This window comes from Lipotes vexillifer, unplaced genomic scaffold (assembly GCF_000442215.2).
Source record: "Lipotes vexillifer unplaced genomic scaffold, Lipotes_vexillifer_v1.1 scaffold418, whole genome shotgun sequence".
Lineage (NCBI taxonomy): Eukaryota > Metazoa > Chordata > Mammalia > Artiodactyla > Lipotidae > Lipotes > Lipotes vexillifer.
In genome coordinates, this window is record NW_006798629.1 from 5026028 (window position 1) to 5053403 (window position 27376).

Genomic DNA, 27376 nt, shown 5'->3' on the forward strand with positions numbered 1-27376 from the left:
TGAACAGAGCTCACCAACTACCTAAAAGGAATATTTTGAGCCCCAGGATTAGTAACAAAGAAAATGTGTAAACATGAACTGCTTTCCATATTTATATATATATATATATATATATATATATAAGTCAAGATTTGACCCCCAAGTCTACTTCCAAAGCTTGTCGTTTTTCTCATGACACTGAATTGATTCCTTCAGAAGTAAATACTTGTCTACGTGGCAAAGGCTTAAAGGGGGGGGCATGTTAATCTGGCATCCTGCATGCTAAATTCAAAATGTAAATACATTAGAAAAAGGAAAGAATTTTATTTCTCTTTTGGTGTCTATTTATTGTATGAAGCTACAGCCGAGCATAACGCACAGGTGGTTTAAAATGCTTCCCTGCCATCTGAGATCTTGGCTTGCCAGGGTATAGATGTGGATGTCACTTTAGGGAATTGGGCTTATTCAGTATGTAAAATGAGGCTGGCATGGGTTCAGAGGTTTTGTCTGTGTCTTTACCAATTAACAATTTTTGCTTCCTTTTTTTTTTAAGGTCTTTTAAATTCTCTTTTTTTTTTCGTTTTTGTTTTAATCTGTAGATTCATAGATTGAAATTACTGAAATTTTTCTGTCAAATGCTCTGAGTCTTAATACCTAGTATCTGTAATATATTTTTCCTATCAGAAGACATAGGAACTATTAGTATATAAACCAGAGGTCATTTTAATCTGGTACTGAAGTGAAATTCTCATTTACAACCTTGTTAAAAAGATTTGTTTTCTTTTTTTCTTTTTGATGAAGGTCTATGTGGTATCCACGTTTTAGATTTCGTAATATTGTAAAAATAAAAACAAACAAACTAGATTTTGTTTTTCCAAATCTGATGTTTTGTGAACTTATTTTATGCAAAGCATTTGGCATTTAATTCATGGCATGGGTTCTTAAAACAAAAAAAAGGAAAAGTGGTTTATATAAGGAAGGTATGGCTCAATATTACTATTACACATAAATACATAACGGTAAAATCAGTACTGTCTCAATAGCACATAATATAAAAAGAAAATCAACTCCTAGATAAATGATGAAGGAAATAAAATACAGATCTAGGTTTGACAGCAATATCTAGATAATGCCACTTATTTATATATATATATATATTTTTTTTTTTAAGGGAATTTTGTGAGCATTTAGGATTATAGTGGCTGCCTTTTTGATCCACTGTGTTACTCTATCTAATTTTAATGAAGAGGGCAGTATGTAGCAATAAGAAACAGAAATGTTGAGACCTTTGTGGACCCTCTAGCAATCAGTGAATATCAGATCACAAATCTCTCCAGCTTTAATTACAGGCAAAAGAAAAGACAAAATTAGCATTTTAATATAGAAATATCTTAGGCTTTAGGAGAATTATGATAAATATAATGTTGCCTAGTGAACCAAAGAGGGGATATTACGACAAACTGTCTTCTTAGGAATATTTGTTTAAATGAAGGCAACAATAATTCATCCTTATCTTTTTTGGATAATTATCACTATTTCAGGCTGTTCTTTGTTCCAGGTTTAAAATACCTTTAGTTGCAGGGGGAAAAAAAAAAAAAGAAAAAGTAATTGACAATGTTTGTTTTCTGTAAAACTACAAGAAGAAAAAAATGCTGTTTGCTTGGCACTAACAAGATAATCATTTTAGAGAGAGCTTTTGCTCTGCAGCTCTGGTTCACTGGTGCCATGGCAGCCCTGCACTTGGATGCATTTAGGTTACGTCTTTTCAGCTACAGCGTATTAAACTAAATCCTCTTCCAGGGCTGAGTTTTGCCCACCTGTCTCCCCTAAAACACCTGCAACATATGTTTGCATAACCCTGTAATGCTTTGCCTTTGGGGTCCTGAGAAATTCCCCCAGAGCTTTTTGCTTATAAACAGCTGAGCAATTCGTTTTTCTAATGGCAGTTGCTTTTCCCCCAGCATTGAGGCAATAACATATTCACTAAAATAAGAGTCTCATTTTTCATCAAAGGGAAACGTTCGACGTATTTTTTACAGCACTGTTTCTCCTTCTGAGCTTTATTCTTCCCCTAATCTGGCATGCTAAAAATTAAGAGTTGGTAGCAAGGAATATTTTCTTCAAGCCGAACAGACACTGTATTTATATTGTAAATATAAATTAACCTTTTCTATTAAACAAGTGCTACAGGAACTTTATCAGTTTAATGTAAAAATTGTAACCAATAAACTATAAAAATAATAATTTGGGCTTATTGTAGGAAATCACTTTAATTACTGTAACCTCATTAGCTGGCAAACAACTGTGCATTAATAGTATGTGGTTTTACAATTTTTTAAAAATTGTATGTATGTATGTACTCCTGAGAAATAAGACAGCTTTTCTCCCCACATATGAGGTCCAATGTGCATGATATATTTTCCTAAATATGTGTTTTTACTTTTTAAAAAGTGGAATGTTTGGTAAAATCTTCCCTAAGTTTATATATGGTTATCAGAAGGACGAAACACTGCTTTCTCTACCTGTTTGTTATCATGGATTTCAAGTCGTCGAGCTGTCAGATCTGCTGTCAAAGTTCTGTTTATCAGTGCGCAGTGGTATCAGAAGGTAATTGTAGCTTCCATTTTATTGAGTTTTTACGAAGTGCCCAGCACTGTGCCGCACTTAATGTTCATTGTCCCGTTTAATCCTTTCCGTTATGTTGCAGATGAGAAAACCTGAGCCGGAGTGTAAATTGACTCCTTCCCAGCCAGGAGTGGGAGGGGCGGGCTCTGGACTTGAACCTCCCTGACTCTGGATCCCTGGCCTCCCCTGCCAGGCAGCCTGTGCCTCTAAAGCAGATGTTAGGTCTACCTTAGTCCCTTTGTTTCTAACATAACACTTTAACTCTTCTTTACCTCCTGCTGGTACATTCATAGATTAGAACAGGGATCACTGGAATTGCTTATCATTTGCTCCATTCAGTTCTACATGTGTTTACAAATAGCCAGCCCTTTGAAAGGCAGGCGATGTGTTGTTCCAAGCAGGATGAGTACCTCAGACTCTTTTCCTTCTGGAGTTTCCATTAACAATGCAAAAGGAGATTATCATCCTCAGGTGAGGGAACAGAGTTAGGGGATCAGTCTAGAAAGTACTATTTGTGATGACCTTTGTTGGATGAGTTTGATTTCACCAGGCTCAGAACAAGGAAAATTGTCACATTTTATCTTGTGGTTAATTGTACTTCTTGTGGTTAGTTGTATTTAGTGTGGGTTAGCATTTAAATATTTTTGTACACTACCATAGCAAAGTGAGTTTGAACTTAAAGTCCTGAAATATTACTGTGCGGGTAAGGGTGGCAGGGAGGGACTCCTATTACAGAGTAGAGCGGAGGGGAGTTGTCCACCATCAAAAGCCACACTCAGTAAGGGACAGAGTGTTTTACATGAAATTACATTAAGGCACAGCTTACTATCGTATAATATGGAACTCAGAAGGGAAGAATGTTAACTATAACGGAGAGGTTAGGTTTCAATCAGTTTTGTCCCTAACATTGATTGCTGTCATTTAAGCACTACTTGTAAATTGATTTGATCACGCCAAATTAACCAAAGCATTTTGAAAATTCAGAAGTACCACACAAGTTTGGTTTGTTTTGGTTTTTTTCCATATAGTTCCCTCTAGGATACTTGTTTCTACTATTATCTATGCTGCTTCTGTAAGTCATTTTGTCCACAAGGCTCTAAGCTGCCTCCCCAGATTTCAGCCTATATGTGCCACAGGTGGGAGCTTCAGCATTCTTCTTATATTATCATAAAGTAACATGCTGAAGAGAAAGTCTTAAGAAGAGCTCCAACAGCTTGTTAACAGAGAAGAATGGAGTGGTACTTGGGAAGTTAATTAGCTGCAATCTTGTGGAAGATTTATTTCAAGTCCATCCAGGTTGGTCTAGGAAAGGCATGGTAAACCCAGGGTGGATTGAATTTGTGATTTCTGCACTTTCATGTATAGTTATGTAGACTTCTCAGGTCATGAAACATAATTGGTATTCCTCTGTACACAGACCAATATAAGTTAGGGTATAATTACCATTTTTTCTTCTGAAGAAAAATTCCCCCAAATAAACAGAAGTGGGTTTTTTTGTTGTTTTTGTTTTTGCTTTTTTTTTTTTTAATGTACATTGGCTTGGAAAAGCTTATAATATTTGAAATCCTGACTGTGTGAAAGTGGGTTTAAAATAATTACTAATTGTTCCAGTCCTTTGCAAAGACATACTTTTAAAGTTGTCCACCACAGGGAGATCAGCTTGGTGCTTTGTGATTGCCTGGAGGGGTGGGAGGGAGGGAGACTCAAGAGGGATGAGATATGGGAACATATGTATATATATAACTGATTCATTTTGTTGTAAAGCAGAAACTAACACACCATTGTAAAGCAATTATACTCCAATAAAGATGTTAAAAAAATAAAAAATAAAAAAAATAAAGTCCACATCACATGTCCTACACAATGAGAACTTAAAACTGTCATTTGGGCTTCCCTGGTGGCGCAGTGGTTGGGAGTCCGCCTGCCGATGCAGGGGGCGCGGGTTCGTGCTCCGGTCCGGGAGGATCCCGCGTGCCAAGGAGCGGCTGGGCCCGTGAACCATGGTCGCTGAGCCTGCGCGTCTGGAGCCTGTGCTCCGCAACGGGAGAGGCCACAGCAATGAGAGGCCCGCGTACCACAAAACAAAAACAAAAACAAAAACAAAAAAAACTGTCATTTGATCTGGTCTTTCTTACATACAGAGTTTTATATGTGTAGAATTCTAGTGGCTCTTACATTTTAGAGGAAATTCCAGATCTATTAAAAAAATAGAAATCAAAACTCTTATATTTCTGTTAAATTTTATTTGGAAAAAAATCCTTTGAAATAAGAAAGGCAAATGTTACTTTTAAAATGTTACAATTGCATGAGGTTAGAATTCTGCTCATTTAATCTCATCCCTCTAAGGAAACCATTGCTATCATTTTGGTACATAGTTGTGTGAGAAGATATTGCTCCAAAATTTCTTGACTTTTTAAAACCTTATTCAGAAGAAACTAAACTAAATTAAAAGAGAGGAATTATAGGTGAATTAAAGAACTGCCAGTACTGAATCTTAATATATAAAAAAAGGCATGTGCCCTTTTTAAATAAGTGTCTATACCTGTTGATTTCTATAGCCACATGTTGGTTTACAGAGATATCAGACATTCAGTAGCTACAGCCACAGGTGGCCATTGAGCACCTGAAGTGTGGCTGGTCCAAACTGAGATGTGCTCTCAGTGTAAAGTATACACAAGGTTTCAAACACTTTGTACAAAAGAAAGCATGTAAAATATCTCTATTTTTTATATTGATTACATGTTAAAATGACAACATTTTGGATATACCAAATGAAACAAAATATTATTACTTTCACTCTTTTTCTCTCTCTTTTTTTTTCAACATGGTTGCTAGAACATTTTAAATTACATATGAAGCCTGCATTTGTGACCCACATTATATTTCTGTTGGAGAGCGCTGGTCTAGACCATCCATGTGTACACATACTTCTGTTTTAGTAACAATATCACCTTCTCAGATAGAAAACCCTACTGAATGACTTTAAACTATAACTTCTGATTTTATTTTCTTACATTTCAAATACTATTTTTCAACATCATCTTTTGATTCTTTTCCATCCCTGCACAGTGGCACTTTAAACTGCCTCTCCCTTTGATACTAGTAAGTCTCCTAGGAATTTAAATAGGCCTCAGTGAAAGCAATACTTGAGCCTCATTCACATGTTCAAGTTAGATCATTATTCCTAATAATGGCTTTAAGTGCTTAGATAGATCAGCACTTCGTGTCTTGAATTGCTTGTCATTTCTTTATAAAGATGTTTCAAGAAATTGCTCCATGCATTCCCTTCTTTCATTGTTTTCTAGCAAAGAGGAACATAATCCTTTATTAATTTGTTGAAAGTCAGAGAAGAAAAGCCTTTTATACTAAGGAAAAAAAAAATGTTTTCAGGTACTGAGAATAAAGAACAAAATTGGTTATGAGTGATAGTCCTACGCAAGTTAATTTTTAAAATAAATCATGAATGCACTGTCAGTCTGCCAGTGGCTTTGACCTCTATTTCATTTTCCCGTTATGTTTGGGTCCAGGTTGTCATCAGCTACCAAGAGGAAACCTATGTAATTCCTAGAGAGCTAGAAGTTGCACTGTTAGACTTAATAGTATGGTAGTCATGGAAGCATCAGTTATCTTCATCAAGGCAATTCAGATTTGATTATTGTAGAACTGTGTTGAATACCAAACCAGTGGAGTAGTAGCTGGAGCTAAATCAAGGGATTGTCATTTTTGTCAGATGATTACGGCTGACTTGGAAGAGATATGAAAGGGTTGAGCTCTGTAAATATTCTCTTTTCAGCAGAAAAAGAAAAGGTCCATCATGGCCTTAAGATGCAGCTTGTTAGCTTGATGAATTTCAAACTATTTAACCTTAGCAATTATGTACCCCCGCCTACATGCAAGTATATTCGTGCCTTGGGATTATGTCTCCAAGGACTGATATCAAAGCATACTGGTAATTTTCTATTAAGATAAAATGCAGCCTTTTTATGTCTAGTTAGATCTCTCAAAGGACCTCACAGTGCTCTGGTTCAAAGTCCTAATTATTAACTTGTGTTATATGTTCAGGTAAACATTGGAACACATTTATTTATAAGTTTATAAAAACTACTTAAGGAAAAATATATATAATTTAACCTTTCAGAGATGATGGTATTCATTTAAGTTATGCTATTAACGTGTTACATTTTTATAAACTGAAAGTGTATTTGATTAATTTTTATTTGCCTGAGGGACTTGATACTTTTAAATAATAGATATATTAAATAATAGCAACCTATTTAAATAGACACACCCAACCTAATGATTCAAGGACATTTCTGCAAGTTTATAAATAATACTACATGCCAGAAAGTACAGTGTGTTGCTGCTTTTATGAAAATGTGCATTGGTCAGTTTGCTTTTGTATGTCTACTACCTGGGCACTTATTAAACTCGTATATAAGAATAGATGACATAGAAAGTGCAAACTTCAAAAGAATTACTGAATTCTGAAATAACTCATTCATGTTAGGAGAAGAAAGACTCGGTGTGCCATCTAGTGGGCATATAGAGCACTTTGGTTATCAAAAACTAACTTGAGTTTTGCTCTTCTTTAAATGCAGCTTTCTTGACACTTTGTGTCTCCTACGCCTTAGGCATAGATTATGCTGGGGTTAATCTCATATAATATTTCAGTTTTGTTATAATTTTGTCTGATTGTATTTTGGAAAGGCATATTAAAAATGATCAAAATTATCAAAAAGAAATCTAATGAAAGGAAGAAATCTGTGTGAACTATGAAACAGGTAAAAAGGAAATGTATTAAAACAATTTCAGTGTTTAATCAGACTAAGATCAGTTATGGCAAAACTTCAACAATAAAAACAAACAACAAAAGAACAGGGAGTTCCCTGGCAGTCCAGTGGTTAGGTCTCGGCAGTTTCACTGCTGTGACAAAACAAAAACAAAAACAAAAACAAAAAAAACTGTCATTTGATCTGGTCTTTCTTACATACAGAGTTTTATATGTGTAGAATTCTAGTGGCTCTTACATTTTAGAGGAAATTCCAGATCTATTAAAAAAATAGAAATCAAAACTCTTATATTTCTGTTAAATTTTATTTGGAAAAAAATCCTTTGAAATAAGAAAGGCAAATGTTACTTTTAAAATGTTACAATTGCATGAGGTTAGAATTCTGCTCATTTAATCTCATCCCTCTAAGGAAACCATTGCTATCATTTTGGTACATAGTTGTGTGAGAAGATATTGCTCCAAAATTTCTTGACTTTTTAAAACCTTATTCAGAAGAAACTAAACTAAATTAAAAGAGAGGAATTATAGGTGAATTAAAGAACTGCCAGTACTGAATCTTAATATATAAAAAAAGGCATGTGCCCTTTTTAAATAAGTGTCTATACCTGTTGATTTCTATAGCCACATGTTGGTTTACAGAGATATCAGACATTCAGTAGCTACAGCCACAGGTGGCCATTGAGCACCTGAAGTGTGGCTGGTCCAAACTGAGATGTGCTCTCAGTGTAAAGTATACACAAGGTTTCAAACACTTTGTACAAAAGAAAGCATGTAAAATATCTCTATTTTTTATATTGATTACATGTTAAAATGACAACATTTTGGATATACCAAATGAAACAAAATATTATTACTTTCACTCTTTTTCTCTCTCTTTTTTTTTCAACATGGTTGCTAGAACATTTTAAATTACATATGAAGCCTGCATTTGTGACCCACATTATATTTCTGTTGGAGAGCGCTGGTCTAGACCATCCATGTGTACACATACTTCTGTTTTAGTAACAATATCACCTTCTCAGATAGAAAACCCTACTGAATGACTTTAAACTATAACTTCTGATTTTATTTTCTTACATTTCAAATACTATTTTTCAACATCATCTTTTGATTCTTTTCCATCCCTGCACAGTGGCACTTTAAACTGCCTCTCCCTTTGATACTAGTAAGTCTCCTAGGAATTTAAATAGGCCTCAGTGAAAGCAATACTTGAGCCTCATTCACATGTTCAAGTTAGATCATTATTCCTAATAATGGCTTTAAGTGCTTAGATAGATCAGCACTTCGTGTCTTGAATTGCTTGTCATTTCTTTATAAAGATGTTTCAAGAAATTGCTCCATGCATTCCCTTCTTTCATTGTTTTCTAGCAAAGAGGAACATAATCCTTTATTAATTTGTTGAAAGTCAGAGAAGAAAAGCCTTTTATACTAAGGAAAAAAAAAATGTTTTCAGGTACTGAGAATAAAGAACAAAATTGGTTATGAGTGATAGTCCTACGCAAGTTAATTTTTAAAATAAATCATGAATGCACTGTCAGTCTGCCAGTGGCTTTGACCTCTATTTCATTTTCCCGTTATGTTTGGGTCCAGGTTGTCATCAGCTACCAAGAGGAAACCTATGTAATTCCTAGAGAGCTAGAAGTTGCACTGTTAGACTTAATAGTATGGTAGTCATGGAAGCATCAGTTATCTTCATCAAGGCAATTCAGATTTGATTATTGTAGAACTGTGTTGAATACCAAACCAGTGGAGTAGTAGCTGGAGCTAAATCAAGGGATTGTCATTTTTGTCAGATGATTACGGCTGACTTGGAAGAGATATGAAAGGGTTGAGCTCTGTAAATATTCTCTTTTCAGCAGAAAAAGAAAAGGTCCATCATGGCCTTAAGATGCAGCTTGTTAGCTTGATGAATTTCAAACTATTTAACCTTAGCAATTATGTACCCCCGCCTACATGCAAGTATATTCGTGCCTTGGGATTATGTCTCCAAGGACTGATATCAAAGCATACTGGTAATTTTCTATTAAGATAAAATGCAGCCTTTTTATGTCTAGTTAGATCTCTCAAAGGACCTCACAGTGCTCTGGTTCAAAGTCCTAATTATTAACTTGTGTTATATGTTCAGGTAAACATTGGAACACATTTATTTATAAGTTTATAAAAACTACTTAAGGAAAAATATATATAATTTAACCTTTCAGAGATGATGGTATTCATTTAAGTTATGCTATTAACGTGTTACATTTTTATAAACTGAAAGTGTATTTGATTAATTTTTATTTGCCTGAGGGACTTGATACTTTTAAATAATAGATATATTAAATAATAGCAACCTATTTAAATAGACACACCCAACCTAATGATTCAAGGACATTTCTGCAAGTTTATAAATAATACTACATGCCAGAAAGTACAGTGTGTTGCTGCTTTTATGAAAATGTGCATTGGTCAGTTTGCTTTTGTATGTCTACTACCTGGGCACTTATTAAACTCGTATATAAGAATAGATGACATAGAAAGTGCAAACTTCAAAAGAATTACTGAATTCTGAAATAACTCATTCATGTTAGGAGAAGAAAGACTCGGTGTGCCATCTAGTGGGCATATAGAGCACTTTGGTTATCAAAAACTAACTTGAGTTTTGCTCTTCTTTAAATGCAGCTTTCTTGACACTTTGTGTCTCCTACGCCTTAGGCATAGATTATGCTGGGGTTAATCTCATATAATATTTCAGTTTTGTTATAATTTTGTCTGATTGTATTTTGGAAAGGCATATTAAAAATGATCAAAATTATCAAAAAGAAATCTAATGAAAGGAAGAAATCTGTGTGAACTATGAAACAGGTAAAAAGGAAATGTATTAAAACAATTTCAGTGTTTAATCAGACTAAGATCAGTTATGGCAAAACTTCAACAATAAAAACAAACAACAAAAGAACAGGGAGTTCCCTGGCAGTCCAGTGGTTAGGTCTCGGCAGTTTCACTGCTGTGGCCCAGGTTCAATTCCTGGTCAGGGAATTAAGATCCCACAAGCCATGAGGCGCAACCAAATTAAAAAAAAAACAAAAAAAAAACCCAAGCACATTAATTATTAAACTTCATTATTATACGTATTTTTTCTGAAAGAATATAAAAACAATTGTTTCATTCTTTTATGTGTTAATGTATAATTTAAATAGCTTTATACATTTTAATTTACTGCTTTTTTTTTCTATAGAGAAATCCAAGACCAGTGACTTATCAGTTCCATCCAAATTTAGATTATTACAAAGCCCGAGGAGCAGACCTCATGAATAAAAGCCGGTAAGTCCTCGTTCTCTGATGAAAGTCACTAAGATATTCTTGGAGATCGTCAGGAAATTTTACACATTTGCTGAAAATAATTTCCCAGATTTGAGTATACCAATGGTTAATGCACGTAATGAATCTTTGTAAAATAAATTATCTGAGTTTTTTTTTAAGGCATGAGCAAAGGATGTATGTTGATGTCAGTGGTAAGGTTGAAAAAGTAAATAAATGTAAGAGTACTTGTTACAGATTGAAGTTTGGCAACTTTGTTTTTCTAACACTAAGAAACCTGAATAAATTGTGCCTGCTTGTGCCGTCTCTTTCTAGATCCTAGCTGTTGATTGAAAAGAAGCAGTTCTATAATATATGTTTAAATTATTTCAGTAACAAAATTAAAACTGGGTTTCCCAACTGTCTTTAGAACTACACAATAAGCTTATAAATGCATCTTGTGTGTGCATTTGTGATTACATACATAGAAATTTTACAGGGTCACTGTAGGAATAAAAAAAAACATTGAAATCCTACTTTTAAAAGAAAATAACACTGGCATAAAGGGTTGATGAAAAGTTTTGTTCTTTCATAGTACTATACTCAGATGTCTCAAGAGTTAACTCATCAAACCAGAACCATCTCAAATTAGAACATAATTTCAAAATTTACTCTGGTAGACTAAAATGTTAGTCATGATAAATGCTGCAAGTTGTCCGAATTTTCTTCCTTAAGCATTTTGCCTCTGTGCTAGCTTTTCTTCAGTAGAATTCCAACAACCTAAATATACATGGCTGGAGTACACGTACATGATGTGTTCTGCTCTTACTTGGAGAGTTTTAAAAAAAGACATAATTCCTGACACATCGAAACTCATCGTCTGAGGGGTGAGAGGATTTTATAAGAAAGCAGCTAAATTTAAACTTGCATTTTGAACCCTTAGTGTAACATTATTTTTAAATTACCCATCCTTGATTGAAGTCTATCTCATGTTTTGAAGGGCTATGTAATTATGAGACCAGTTCTGTAGCCCACGAGGCTTCTGTGAAACTCTTTTCTGTTTGTTCATTTCATCTGATTCTTGGTTCACAAATAAAAGGTTTTTCCCTATAGTCACTTTGTTCATTTAATTTAACAAATTCTTCTTGAGTGCCAGACTCTCAGTATTCTAGGCGTTGGAGATAGTGAACAAACCAGACAAAAATCCTATAGCCCTCAGGAATCTTACAGTCTAATCGCTTGTATTTCCTCCCTGTCAAGTATTTAGTTTTGGTATGTTTTTTAAAAAGTGTATTTTAGGTACTTTCTTCATACAAGATCTTTCTAGCTGGAGCTCCTTCTTCTCTCCCCTAATCTCCACCCTGCACCCCCTGCCCACCACCTCCCCCAGGTTAGTTTTCACAGGGCAGCCTGTGAACTCTCAGTTTCCAGCAGATGAGATCCCACTCCCACTTGATCCTCCAAAGGCTTCCTAATACCTCCCATAATCCAGTCTTCTTCCCTTGCCCCTCCCCTAGTGACCTCATCTCCTCCACCCTCCCCTTCTCTTCCCGCTTGCTTGAGCTCGCCTGGGGCCATAGTGCTTCCCTGTTCTCCTCCCACCTCCCCTCTTCCTTTTCAGCTTCATGATTTATGGCTCAGCACAAATATCTCACACAAGGCAAGCCTATCTCTCTCTCACAGCTTTTTTATTTTTTAAATATAGTTGATTTACAATGTTGTGTTAATTTCTGCTGTACAGCAAAGTGATTCAGTTATACATGTATCTACATTTCTCTTCCATTGTGGTTTATCACAGGATATCGAATATAGTTCCCTGTGCCATACAGTAAGACCTTGTTGTTTATCCATTCTCTGGATAATAGTTTGCATCTGCTAGTCCCAAACTCCCACTCCATCCCTCCCCTCCCCACCCACCCTTGGCAACCACAAGTCTGTTCTCTATGTCTGTCAGTCTGTTTCTGTTTTGTAGGTAGGTTCATCTGTGTCATATTTTAGATTCCATATATAAGTGATATCATGTGGTATTTATCTTTCTATTTCTGACTTACATCTTCTTTTTCCATTCATCTGTCAGTGGACATTTAGATTGTTTGCATGTCCATGTCTTGGATATTGTAAATCATGCTGTGTTGAACATAGGGGTGCATGTATATTTTCGAATCATAGTTTTGTCTGGATATATGCCCAGGAGTGGGATTGCAGAATCATATGGTAGCTCTATTTTTAGTTTTTTGAGGAACCTCCATACTGTTCTCCATAGTGGCTGCACCAATTTACATTCCCACCAACAGTGCAGGAGGGTTCCCTTTTCTCCACACCCTCTCCAGCATTTGATATTTGTAGACTTTTTGATGGTGGCCATTCTAACTGGTGTGAGGTGATACCTCATTGTAGCTGTGATTTGCATTTCTCTAGTGATTAGTGATGCCGAGCAGCTTTTCATGTGCCTGTTAGCCATCCATACGTTCACACAGCTTCTCTTGACCTCCCTTTTGTCTTTACCTCCCTTGGTCACTCTCTACCCCATTGCCCCTACCTTACTTTCATAGCATTCTTTACTCACAGAAGTCCTAGACATATGTATCATCGATCTCCCCAACCTCCCCACTAAAGTCAAGCCCCCTGCAGGCAGGTCCCTTGTCTTACACACTACTTGAGGGCACCTGGATGATCCTGGCTGGTGTGGGGTTACTCAGTATTTGTTGTATGTATACATGATTCTATTTTTACATTTTTCAACATCTACTTTTTTTTTTTTTTCAAAAAAGGGAATAGACTGTACCCTTTCCTTTTTCCCCTTCATGTTTTATCTTTCTTCCATTTAGCTTTCTGTCCCAGCATTTTTCTTCTCAAAAATGTTGGTTCTATTTTATGTATTTCCTTGTAAGCACATTGAGATTCTTATACAAAGTAACACTGTAAGGATGCAAGGCAGATTTCTCATCATCACTGTTGCAATTTCAAAGCTTGAAATTGAAACTGAACCAAATAAAGTGTAGTGTGTGAAGACATCACAGACCAGTAAATGAGGAAGGAAAGAGTTCAGAGATGGTACTGGGAAACTTGACAAATCTTTTGAAAAGGTATCAACTTATAAACTTAACACACACCAGAATAAACTCTGAGTTAATCAAAGTTCACTCAAACAAGCAAACATAGAAATAAAACACAAATGTCTGTCTGACCTCTAGTTACTAGACTTTTTAGCCTTAAAAGTAATGGAAGAAATCACAAAGGGAAGGACTGGTGGATTTTACTACACAACTGTTTTTAAGTAGATGTCAAAAATGAAATAAACTGAATCAAAAAGGAAACAGAAAATTGGGAAAATATTTGTAGTATAAATGACTGACAAACTATAATATCATTAATATATAGAAACGTACACAGTTCAGTAAGAAACACAGGATCTGTTTCAGGGGCCATCACATCTCCTGCCATACTCCTCTCTGCCCAGAGGATCTCAGCCCAGGTTCATGGCTTTACATTCCACTTATGACTAAAGGGTCCTTCACTTATATCTTCAGTCTGAACTCTTCCCTTGAACTCCAGACTCACATGTTCCAAACTAAACTCTTGATTCCACCTCCACACACCTGTTGTTCCCCCAGTGTTTCTGCATCACAATGAATGTCATGACCCAGTTGATCAAGCCTTAGAATTGCCTTTAACTCTTCTGTTTCTCTGACATCACACGTCAAGTGCATCAGCAACTCCCATTCAAACTATAACCTGAACTAAGCCACTTACCTCTCTCTGCAGTGGTGGCACCAAGTCACGTGGCCTTGCCCATCTCACCTGCACGGTCTCCTAACCCATCTCCCTATGCAAGTCCGATCATATCACTCTTCTGCTCAGAGCCCTTCCGTGGCTTCCCAAAACATTTGGGGTCAAATCCAAAGCCTTTTCAGTGGTCTGCAAGGCAGGCCCTACATGATCCGGCTCCTGTCTCTCCAACCCCACCACCCTGCTCTCTTGTCCACTGGACTTCAGCCACACCGGGCTGCTTACCATCCCTCCAGCTCTCGAACAAGTTCCCACTTCAGGAGCTTTGAGCTTGCTTTTCCCCGTGTCTGGGTTCTTCCCCAAGAATCCACATGGCACACTTGCTGCTCAGTCTGTGTTCAAATATCGTCTCTTCAGAGAACCTCTCTTTGACTGCCCTGTCTAAAATAATGGACCACTCTACTCTGTCCCTTTAATTTGCTTTGTTATTGTTTTTGTGGGGTTTTTTTAAATAGCTGAAATGGTGTTTTTCGTTTTTTATTCAGCTTTTCAGTTTGTTTTTATAGTTTGTTTCTTGCATTGAAATGTAAACTCTGCATGTTTGTCTTGTTAACTGTCCTATCCTCAGCACCTAAAATAGTGCCTAGAATATAGTAGGCACTCAATGAAAGAAGGATTGCAAACAGCAAATAAACATTTAAAAAGCTGTTCAAACTCATAATTAATCAAAGAAATGCATAATTAATTAAAACACCTATGAAGCACTGTTTTTCACCTTTCAAATTAGCAAATTAAAAATAAACGAGGCAGAGGTGAGTAAATCATCACAATCTACTGTACGGCCTAGGCCCATAGTTAATAATGCTATATTGTGTACTTAAAATTTGCTAAGTGAGTAGATCTTAAGTGTTTTTATCACAAAAAATAAAATAAATAAGAACAGTAGTGATAAAGAGGGTGGGAGGAAACTTTTGGGGGTGATGGTTAGGTTTATGGCATAGATTGTGGTGATAGTTTCACAGATGTGTACTTATCTCCAAACTTATCAAGTTGTACAGTTTAAATGGGTACAGCCGTTGTAGGTCCGTTTTACCTCAATAAAGTGGTTTTGAATGAATGAATGAACGAATGGGCAGGCTAGCACCAGTGAAGGTGCACGGATATCCTTAGTCACCAATACAGGGAGTGTAAGTTGAGACAAGCTTGGTAATCTTGCCCAATAGTACTCCTAATTCTGTATGTAGCCCTTATAACTACCACATTATTCCCCAGAGGTTTGTTTATCCTGCCACTACTTTATCCATGATCAGAAACTATTGTAGCTGCAAAATCCTTGGGAAAGTCCCCCTTTAGCTATTTAATGCCTAAGATGCTTTTACCAAGCTGGACCCTTCAGCCGTAATTAGCCTTGCAACTACTTTCTTAGCTGTATAGGGGCTATTAAAGAGTTAATGCATTGGGACTGTCATTGAGCAGCAAGACAGGTAGTGGGGATGGTCTAGAGGGAATTTATATCCTCATGGGGGAACCCCGAGCAGGGATCAGTTAGCAGAGGACAGACAAGAGGCAGGCAGACACCTGGAAAGCAGGGAGCTAATACTTGCTACGTCTAGGGCAATGGACTTCTATTTGTGTTGCTTATCCAAATGAGGGATGAGGATGCAAAGATGACATGTGATTTTGAGATAAGAATATCTCTAGAAATCAAGAAGCCTGATTTCTCTTCTCTGCCTTACCATGGATTGCTATAATTAAGTCTTTAAACGCAAGTGCCTAGGTATTTTAGTGGTAGATTTTCCATTACGTGTGTGGGTAATATTCACTGTGCTCTGATTTTACTTACTTGCAAATTTCTCTTTAAAAATGGGAATTGACATTTTGTTATTCATTCAATTTTTGAGCTCAGAACAATAATTTAACACTCAAATCCTGCTCCAGTTTTGTCCTTAAATAACCATAAATTGCTGCTATATACATTAAAAAAAAAAGCACATCTAAATTGTGACTGGTCTTCAGAAAGACCCATCGAATTTACTCAGGAATCTATGACCACTGAAATGCCCAATTGAGAAGTCATGGAACAGAATTTAATAGTTTTTAAATACTGCAACCTCTTATAGTAAGAGTAGAATCTCATACCTTCTTTATTCCAGAACATTCATGGGTTTTCTGTTTTGAAATGACACAACACAATTTCTCAGAATGTATAGTTTTTATCTGCTCTGCAGAGGTGATGAAATAATCACGCCTGAGCTGTCAGCAGTGACTCAAAACCACGTGTCACTTTATCTAGGGGTGCCTTTTTTTTTTTTTTTTTTTATTGCGGTATGTGGGCCTCTCACTGTTGTGGCCTCTCCCGTTGTGGAGCACAGGCTCCGGATGCGCAGGCTCAGCGGCCATGGCTCACGGGCCCAGCCGCTGCACAGCATGTGGGGTCTTCCCGGACCGGGGCACGAACCCGCGTCCCCTGCATCGGCAGGCGGACTGTCAACCACTGCGCCACCAGGGAAGCCCCTAGTGGTGCCTTTTTACAGACTCCACAACTATAGGTCTTTTAACTTGCTTAAGCAATTTCACATCACCAAAGTTAGATATTTCGCTTGATTAAATGAGACCTTGGTAGAGATGGAAGAAACCAAGCTCAGTTCCTGATCTGCCCACTCACCAGATCAGCAATAGCATTCTCTGTGCTAATATTCCCAGCTTTCCTCTGCCTTGTGTCAGAGCTTAAACAACTTAACTGATACAAATAATGAAAGATTCCAGAATTAGAATTCTGGCAGGTACAGGCCTCTGGCAGGCCTCTGCAAAAGGCCCCTTGTCAGGATCCCTGCATGGGATCCAGCAGGAAGCCAGGGAAAGATGATTCTAATAGGAGTGTTTGCTGGGCTTTGAAGATGTTTTCCACATTCCTCAGCTGGGCTCCAGTGACAAAGTAGTGATGGCATCCAGTCCATTTTTACCCCAAAAATGCCTGATGGCCAATAATTTTCCGTCTCTCCTTGGGATCAGGATCTGCCTCAGCTTAGGAGCGTTCTTCTCAGGACCTGGCCTATCAAGAATGTCCTAGAAAGTGCGTGATCCCAGGAAGCTCAGGAATTCTTCTACCAGTTGTCATCTTATGCTAGAATTTGAGCTTTGTGAGAACAGGGACCACATCTGCCTCTGTCATTGCTGCTTCCTCAGTACCTGGCACAGAGAACACATTCAAATACTGGTGAAATGATTGAATGCTTTCTAGCCTCATTTATAGAAGAACCATATGGACGTCAGGGACTGAATCCTAGAATCATCATATTGCCAGGGCCTAGCACAGTACCTGGCACTGTTTCTAGTATTCATTGAGTATTTAGTTTAATGACTGAATAAATAAATACTGTTTTTTGTTTCTTTGTTTGTTTTTTGTTTGTTTGTTTGTTTTGCGGTATGTGGGCCTCTCACCGTTGTGGCCTCTCCCGTTGCGGAGCACAGGCTCCGGACGCGCAGGCTCAGCGGCCATGGCTCACGGAGCCAGCCGCTCCGCGGCATGTGGGATCCTCCCGGACTGGGGAACGAACCCGTGTCCCCTGCATCGGCAGGCGGACTCTCAACCACTGCGCCACCAGGGAAGCCCATAAATACTGTTTTGAATACCTAAAAGGCATTGTAAAATTCTCCTGGCCAATTTCCGTTTTATATGGTCCACAAGAATTTTTAAATTAGGCTTTATTGTATTTACTCAGAAGTATTTTATTGCTAAAATATGGTAAAGAAATAATATGCTAATGATATTTCCCAAGTCATGAAGCCAAGAAGTCCATTGTTATAGTCCCTTAGTAGTTAATTGGCTAATCAGAATTTTAAAGGACACTGATTTCTATACAAATGTAATTTTGTGATATTTTTGTGCTCAAATAAGAGTTTATGCTATAAACACTTCTATGTCTGAAATGCTCTTTCTCTTGTATCAAAGAGAGTTGTTAATTCCTAACCAATTTAGGTAAATTGGTAAAACTATCTCCTGTTTAGGGCAGAGTAAATAAATCTTTCTCCTGTTTTAAAAAATTTAAGTGTAATTTGTACACAAAACACAGATCTTAAGTGTTCAGTCTGATGAGTTTTGACAGCTGTGGATACCCCTGTAACCACCATCTAAAACAATATATCTGGAGTGAACATTTCTTTCACCCGAGAATTCCCTGGTGTCCCTTTCTGATCAATTCCAACCCTTCATCCCAAGGCAACCACTGTCTGATTTCTATTTCCTTATATTAGTTTTGCCTTTTCTTGAGCTTCCCATAAATAGAGCCACACAGTATGCACTCATTTTTGTCTAGCTTTCTTCATTCAGAATAATGTTTTTGCAATTCATGCGTGTTGTTGCATGTATCAGTAGTTTCTTCGTTTAGATTGTTGAGTTGTATCCCGCTATACGATGTATCACAAGTTGTTTATCTGTTCTCTTGTTGGTAGATACTGGGTTATTTCCAGATTTGGGGTGTTATGAACAAGACTGCTAAGAGCATTCTTGTATAGGTGTTTTGATGTTTTTGTTTGTTGTTTTTGGTTTTGGTGTTTATCTTTCCCTTGGGTAAACACTTAGAAATTAAATTGTCCTAATGGATAGATCCATGTTTAACTTTATAAGAAACTACAAACTGTTTTACAAAGTAATTACACCTTTTTCCACACTCATCAGGAATATATGGGGGTTCTAACTGCTCTTCATCTTTGCCAACATTCGCTGCTGTCAGTCTTTCTGATTTTATCTTTCTGATTTTATCTATTCTAGTTGGTGTGAAAATGGTATCTCATTGTGTTTTAATTTGCATTTTCCTGGGCATCTTTTCATAGAATATTGGTGATTTGTATATATTCTTTGGTGAACTGTCCAGGTAGTTTGCCTGTGTTTAATGGGTTGTTTGTCTTTTTATTCTTGATTTGTAAGAATTCTTTATATATTTTGGATAGAAGTCTTTGTCAGATAAATGTACTGCAAATATTATCCCCCCCGCAGTGTGTGGCTTGCCTGTTCATTTTCTTAGTGATATCTTTTGATGAACAGAAAATTATTATTTCAATGAAGTTTCTTTTACCAGTTTTTTTCTTCTGTGGCTAGTGCATTTTATTTTCCTATTGAAGAAATCTCCTATCTAAGACTCACCTTAGTTTCCATTGTTGAGGGTCCTTAAGACCATGCTCGGCTTCGATGGTTCACTAGAAGGACTCACAGAACTCAGAAAAGCTGATAGACTCATGTTTATAGTATACTGTGGCAAAAGAATATAGATTAAAATCAGGAAGGGAAAAAGGTTGGTGTTGTCAACTGAAAAAATGCACAACCTAGAAGCTGAGGGTTATGTTTTATTTGGCGGACTTTCTGAGGTCTTCAAGCCAGGGAGACAGGACTCTCAGATCACTGTGAGGGACTGCTTTGAAGGGACTGCTCTGAAGAGGCAAGGAGGGAGCCAGGATATACAGTAGTTAAAGAAAACCAGACATCTCACGTTAAAGAATGTAGCGCCTTTCTGTGTATGGGAAGATACAAGAGTCTAGGCTCACTGAAATCATTGCTTTGATATGAACTTCAGCTACCTGGGACCAGCATCCTGTGCTTTCTCATCCAGGGTCTCCATCGGGGTGGCTGCAGCAGTTGATTGCTAGATGGTGGGCATTCGGTTTCCATCCTGAGTTTCCTCAGGGCTCACCATTGGGGAGGCTATAATGTGATGGCTTGATGGCTGCAGCATCGTTTATTTACTGATATGGCAGGCAACATTTTTCACTCAGAGTCTAAGAGAAACCAGGTACAACTTTCCAGGTGTCCGCTCCCAGTGGACTGCTTAAATCTCCTGGGAACCATGTAGGGCAACACATGTGAAGTGTTGCCAACCAGGGAAGCTCACCCAGGACTTGGTGACCCCAAGGTTTGTTATTAGAGGTCAGTCATGTAGTCATGAAGCAACCATGTGACTAACATTAGCTACTCCATCTCCAGTTCCCTTCAGAGGTCAGACTGATATAGTGTGGCAGGGGCCCAGGTTGAAAAAAAACAGACTTTTACCATAAATCTGATTGTTAGCATAAACTTTGGTATGGCTCAAGGCCCCAGGTCTGCAAAGACACTTTTATCAGGTTGGATATTCCAAGGGCTAGAGGTTATCTCGAGGTTGTCCCTCGAGGTCCAGTCCTAAACAGCTTTGGAGCGTGCAGGATTGGGACAGTCCAGGCCCGCTGAGTTAGCCCTTTACTGTACAGTCTCAAAGATATTCTGTATTCTTCTAAAAGCTCTGTGGTTCTAACATTTGTATTAAATCTGTGGTCCACGTCAAGTTAATGTCTGTGTGTGGAGTGAAGTAAAAATTAAAGTCCATCTTTTTCCATAAAGGTATCCAGCAGTTCAGTACCACTTGTTTAAAAGTCTTTCCTTTCCCCATTGAATTAAATTTGGATCCTTGGTTGAAAATCAATTGACTATATAGATATGAGCCAATATCTGGACCTTCTTTCCTTTCTCTAGTACCACACTAACTGAATTATGTAGCTTTATTGCAAGTCTTGATTTTAAATAGCCTGAATCCTCCAACTTTATTCTTTTTTTTTATTATTTTGGCTATTCTGGGTTCTTTGCATTTCCTTATAAATTTTAGAATCTACATGTCAATTTCTATAAAAATTATTGGGATTTTGGTTGGAATTACATTGAATCTATAGATCAATTTGGAAAGAACTGATACCTTAATATTATTGAATTATCTAATCCATGAACATGGACTATCTCTTCATTCAATTAGTCTTCTTCACATTCTCTCAGTAGTGTTTTATAGTTTTTAGTGCAGAAGTCTGGTATATTTTTTTTTCAATTGAGAGAAAACAAATTCCTCTTTTTTTCTGCATCTAACCTGTTCCCTTCCATGGCTGTACTTTTTTTAATGCGACTGTTTCCTTGGACTCTTAAGTGCCCTCACACATTTCTTTATCTTTATTGGCTCCCATACCTCCTTCCTTAAAACACTTAACAGTTGATTCTTGATACATGTTAAGTACAGCTGCTTGTGATTTTTTTTTTTTAGTTGTGAAGATATATAGTGATTCTCAAAGTGAAGGTAGAGAGGTGAAGAGGGCAAAACTCCCCACCAGGTGGGCATCTCAGAACTGTATCCTCTTCCATTCTGATGTATTTCCCTAGGCCAGAGACTCCCATGAGCCACGGTTAACGGGAGAGATTTGTATCCCTCTCAGATACTGGGTCAGAAAATAAATTAGTTGAAAACCACCACTCTAGAAATAGAAACCTCAAAATTTATTCCTACAGATATGTCTTGGGGGGTTTATCTCATGATTTTATACAACCACGGTTAATGTGAAATTGCTAATTATTTGTTATATTAAACAAATATTACAAATTGTGTTCAGACCCAATTAGGTGAGCCCTACAGTCTAGCTTATATCCACCCTCTCATGAGGGCTAGCTTTTCTATCCCTAACAAGCACTCCTTTTGCTTCACATAACAGTCACAAAGATTTACCTGCCACATGCAAAATAACCATGGTCTTCATAGATGAAAGGAAACATGTTTCACTTGAAAGGCAGATTCCTAAGGAATAAGTAATAGCAAACTAACTTTTATCACATAATTTTTATAAAGGCCTATAAAATCTTGAGTTTCTTGAGATATGGAGAGAGTTCATTTTCTAAGATAATAGAAACCTTACAATATGGCAAACAAATTAGAATTACATATAGATGTCTTTCATTGAAGCAAATTTGATACACTCAACCTTAAAGGTAAAAGAATTAAGAAAGTTGGAAACAAATTCATTTTATAGAATTTGAGACCTTCAGCTCAGAGAATTTGTGAGTAGAAGTACATCATGAACGTTAGCTCAAATGTTAGAATCATTTGGAAAAGTATTATTTTGCAACCATGGCAACTGTTTTAAATTTCCAAATAAAAGATAGATGTATATAGTAAGCATTCTGAAAGAGGTAAATATGAATCATAATCTATTCAGGGTACGTCAATAATGACAGACTAGAAAATTACAGAGATGCAAAGAGAATATTTTTGCTATCCAAAAACCAAAGTCTCATATTTATATTTACTTTTTCCAGCTACTCCTTGCACTTAAGAAGATAATTTTAAAGTAAGTTATATGTTTTTATGATGGAAAAAAGTATAAGTAGGATGAGGTGAGAATATGATAGAAAGAAAAGGAGATTTTGATGGAAGGAGAAGGAAAAGAATAGAGAAAAAAAGGCCTCAGAGGGAAGGCGAACCTAGAGGAGAAAGGAGAGGTGAAAAGAACAGAATAGAAACTGAGGGTGGAAATAAGGAGGCAGGGCAGACAGGTAGGCCCCTGAGTTTGAGATGGGTTTGGTCAGCATCCCTCAAGGGCCCACACTATCATTCAGGCCTCTTTTTGGTCCTGTAATCTTAGAAGGATAGTGAATGTGATGGTAGAAGCCATTTGGCTCAGCTGATCACAAGCTGTCAGAGTCAGAAGGGGCTTTCACTGAACCCTGCCTCTCACCCATGCCAGGGCCAGGGAGCCTGTGTGTCTGAAAATGATTTTCTAATCTCTACTTACACAGTTCCAGAAACGGAGCTCTTACTATTTTAAATTGACCCTGTGAAATCACTAGAAAGGATTTCCTGTGTCATAGCCTTTTAACTGTCTTGTGTTACTGTCTGGAACTTTTGTAAACTTTATTTTTTAAAGCCACGCAAAGAAGCGCTGCTTTCCCTCATGGCAGCTCTCACAGTACTGGAGGACTTGCTCCCCTGCTTTTTTAGCAATTTCTCTTCCATTGTAATTTTCATACCTCCCTACTGTTCCACTCCATTTTATAGACACAAAATTCAGTTCTGCCAGAAATTAATGCATCACCAAAACAGTCTGCCATGATTGTACAGTTAGTTACCTCCTGCAGTGTAGACAGTCCGCTAGTATTTCTAGCCACATATCATATTTACTATTAAAGGAAAATGTGTTTCCTATAAGAGGTTAATATATACTTACCATATATAGATACCATATTTACTTTTGAGGGATAATTTCACAGGGTACAGAATTCTAGGTTGGTGGGTTTTTCTCTCAACACTTTACATATTCACTGCACTCTCTTCTTGCTTACGTGGTTTCTGAGGATAATTAGAATGTGGTTCTTATTTTTGCTCCTCTATAGGTAAGCTGTTCTTTTTCCTCTGGCTTCTTTCAGGATTTTTTTTTTGTCCTGTGATTTTCCATAGTTTAAAAATGATATGACTAAGCATAGTTTTTTTTTTTTTTGGCATTTTTCTTGCCTGGTGTTCTCTGAGCTTCCTGGATCTTTGGTTTGTTGTCTGACATTAATTTGGGGGAAATTCTCAGTCATTGTTTCAAATATTTCTTCTGTTCCTTTCTCTCTTTCTTCTTCTCCTGGTGTTCCCGTTATGTGAATGTTACATCTTTTAGGGTTGTCCCACAGTTCTTGGATATTCTGTTCTGCTTTTTCTGTCTTTTCTGTTTGCTTGGGGAGTTTCTATTGAAATATCCTCAACCTTAGAGATTCTTTCCTCAGCCATGTCCATCAATGATAAGCCCATCAAAGACATTCTTTGTTTATGTTACAGTATTTTTGATCTCTGTCATTTCTCTTTTTTTTTCTTATAGTTTCCTCCTCTCTGCTTATATTTCCTATCTGTTCTTGCACGCTGTATACTTTATTCCTTAGGGTCTTTAGCATTTTAATCATAGTGATTTTTAATTTCCAGTGTGATAATTCCAACATCCCTGCTGTATCTGAGTCTGGTTCTGAAGCTTGGTCACTCTCTCTCTTCAAACTATGCTTTTTGCTTTTTTAGTACATCTTTTAATTTTTTTTTTTTTTTTTTTTTATAGTTGGACACGTTGTACTGGGTAAAAGGAACTCCAGAAATAGGGCTTTAGTAATGTGGTGATAAGGTGTGGAGGAAAGGAAGCATTCTGTGGTCCTATGATTAGGTATCAGTCTTTTAGTGAGCCTGGGCTTCCAGACTGTGAACTTGATACATGCCTCTCAGCTGCAGTCCCCACCAACGTCGGGTGGAACAGGATGGCTAGAGGGGGCTGGGGTTGGGTACTTGCCTTCCCCCAGGTCAGTTAGGCTCGGCAAAAATCCCTGTAGGGGATATTTAACTCTGGTTAAATATTTCTCCTGAGGGCAGACCATTTAAGAAGAACAAGATGCTCTGGTGTATTTCAAATGGTTCCTTTTCCTCTACCCCTGCCAGAAGTACAGTTTTTCTCCCATATTTACCATGAGAACCTGGTAGAGCTCCAGGAGGTAAAACTCGCTGAAGTTTGGGCTGCCCCTCCACCCTCCTGACTGGGTGCCCTGGGAGATTTTAACTCTCAAGTTTGTCCACACTGAGCTTCTAGCAATTCAGCCACAGTTCCAATTTCCCTACCCCACCACTGGTTCTTGTGGGTTTCTGCTCTGGTAGGTCGTGATCCTCTGTATTCACCCATCACTCTCTCCAATCTGGGTGACAGCAGTTTGCCCTTTGACCTCACTTCTCTTACGGATCTAAGAAAAAAAATGTTGATTTTTTTTTTTTTTTCAGTTTGTTCAGCTTTTTACTTGTTGTTAGGACAGTGTAAAGACTTCCAAGCATTTTACACGCTGGTCTGGAAACCCAGAAGTTCACTCATCTAGAGTTAATGCACCCCAAGAATCTTATTTTTCTCCTGCAACATCATTATGGGCTCAGATTAGCCTTGTAGACTAGACCAAGACATTCATTTTTGGGAGCTTGGCTTTTTGTTTTTTAACATGAACTCACGTTAATCCATCCCTCCCTATTCTATCTGTAATGAGCAGTTGTCAAAAGTTTTAACCTAAGTATATAAGCTTTTATTTATCTTCATTAAATTTTATGTGTTTCATTTATTTCTCATGCTACCCTGTTGAGAGTATTTTAAATTTTGATTATTTTATCTGATGTATTGGGTGCCTCTGAAGCTTTTGGTCTAAAATTTATAAGCCCGTGTTCTCTTTCTTCAAGTCTTAAAACTATAGGATCTTCTATCTCAAAGGGACACAAAGTCTCATATAACTCAGCCCCCATGGTTTAAAGATAAGGAAACTAAGGTCCAGACAACAGGCTAAATAACTCTTCCAAGTTACGTACTTCAGTGACAGAAGGTTATGACCTTAAAAAAAAGGACTGGTGAGGAGGTCTGTGAACCAAGTCTGAGACACATGTCACCAGAGGGGTGCTAGAACATTCAGTGGTACACTTGAGGTACAATTGTTCAGCTGTAACTAAGTGTGTATTATCCTCCATTATATCCACTGCACCTTGATAAAATCCAACAGAGGTCAACGCTTCAGATAAGAAATAAAGTTGTCTTGGAATGACTTGTTTTTAGTGAACCAGACTGGCTACTTGTAATAAACACAACGATTTCCAAGTAATTAGTAAAAATATTTGTATAAATCTGTCTATTTTACAGTTTGGTTTCCACACTCCTTTTAAAAAATCAGAATATTTCCCCACTTCCATTCTTCTGATATTTCTATTTTTATTTAATAAAACAAAATGAGTAATATACTTAAGACAAACCCAGCTGTCTAAAATTTTAAATGTATCTAAATAACAATTGGATCAACAGACTATTTGAAAATGTGAGGGAAAACCTTTGATGCAGTTGCTTTACTTTTTTAATATTTATTTTATTTATTTACTTGGTTGTGCTGGGTCTTAGTTGCGGCAGGCGGGCTCCTTAGTTGCAGCTCACAGGCTCCTTATTTGTGGCTCACCAGCTCCTTAGTTGTGGCATGCAAACCCTTAGTTGCGGCATGCATGTGGAATCGTGCAGGGGCCCCCTGCATTGGGAGTGAGGAGTCTTAACCACTATACCATCGGGGAAGTCCCAATGCTATTGCTTTAATCAGATGCAAGTGTGCAGCTTTAAATACTTATATTGGGAAAAAGAGAAAATGAATAAGTGAATGAATGAATGAACCAAGCATTCAACCTTTGGGGATATAGATAAAATAATTAAAAATTAGTTGAAAACTCATTATTTGACAAAAATATAAACAAGCATCTAACAACATTTTATTGCAAGAGGAGTGAAATAAACAAATATTAGATGCTTAATATCAGACTTGAAAGAAATCTGTAGGTAAGAAGGAAATAAATCAGGGTGGTGAAAAGATTTGGATACCAGGAAAGGAAAGAAGGTTGTGGAGACTTTTTACAGAGGCGATACTTTTTTTTTTTTTTAAAGCTTTAGAAAGGTTTTAGAAGTTGAATGAGAGCAGCTCATGATCCTGGGAATTAAGAAGGCATTGGAGACCCTCGAAGCTCTTTCAGTAAACAGAGTGTGAATTAGAAAGCCAGGCTGCAAGAGATCAAGTTGGTAGGAAGAGGGTAGAAGAGGCAGCAAGAGTCACCCACTTTCAGAATTTCAGAAACTGTACAAAAAGGGCCCAACAGTGAAGCCAGGTTGCGTTCTGGTACAGGTATTTCGAAGGATTCATGGATCTTCAGGAAGATGCCTCTGTTGCTGCTGATTTAACCCACTGAAGAGGCTGTGCTCAAAGTTCTTGGCACAGTTTCCAAACAATCCCTCCTAGGTGGTACTGTTTTTAATAATAGTATGTAGTGTAGGCGACAGTAACAAAAGACTTCGATTACACAGAGCCAGTTGCTCGTTAGATTTGGTGTTCAATGTCTTGTTAACTCCAAAGCCCTCTTAGCATTTCTTTTAACACTATTTACACATTGCCGCCATCTTTACTCCAGTCCAGTCCGGTCCTCACTGTCCATCAGATCTCTTGACAACTGCATTAATTTTCATTAATTTAGCACATGTGACTTGACAGCCAATAATAATTGTTGCAGAATGTTTACTATGTCTTGTGAAGACCGCTGCTGCTAATATTTAAGATCTCTCTTAGCTAACTTTGTCATAAAAGTTGTCAAGCCTGAAACACAAACAGTGGGCAGCATGCTTAGCATG

General features: G+C 37.3%; 1 protein-coding gene across 1 annotated transcript in view; it reads left to right on the top strand.

Moving 5' to 3' along the window:
* Window positions 1-27376, top strand: part of TBC1D5 (TBC1 domain family member 5) — a 358157-nt gene that overhangs the window by 247373 nt on the left and 83408 nt on the right. Inside the window, exon 14 of the mRNA XM_007470644.1 lies at window positions 10611-10696. Within this exon, the coding sequence (XP_007470706.1) occupies window positions 10611-10696 (86 nt within the window). The remainder of the gene's footprint in view (window positions 1-10610; window positions 10697-27376) is intronic.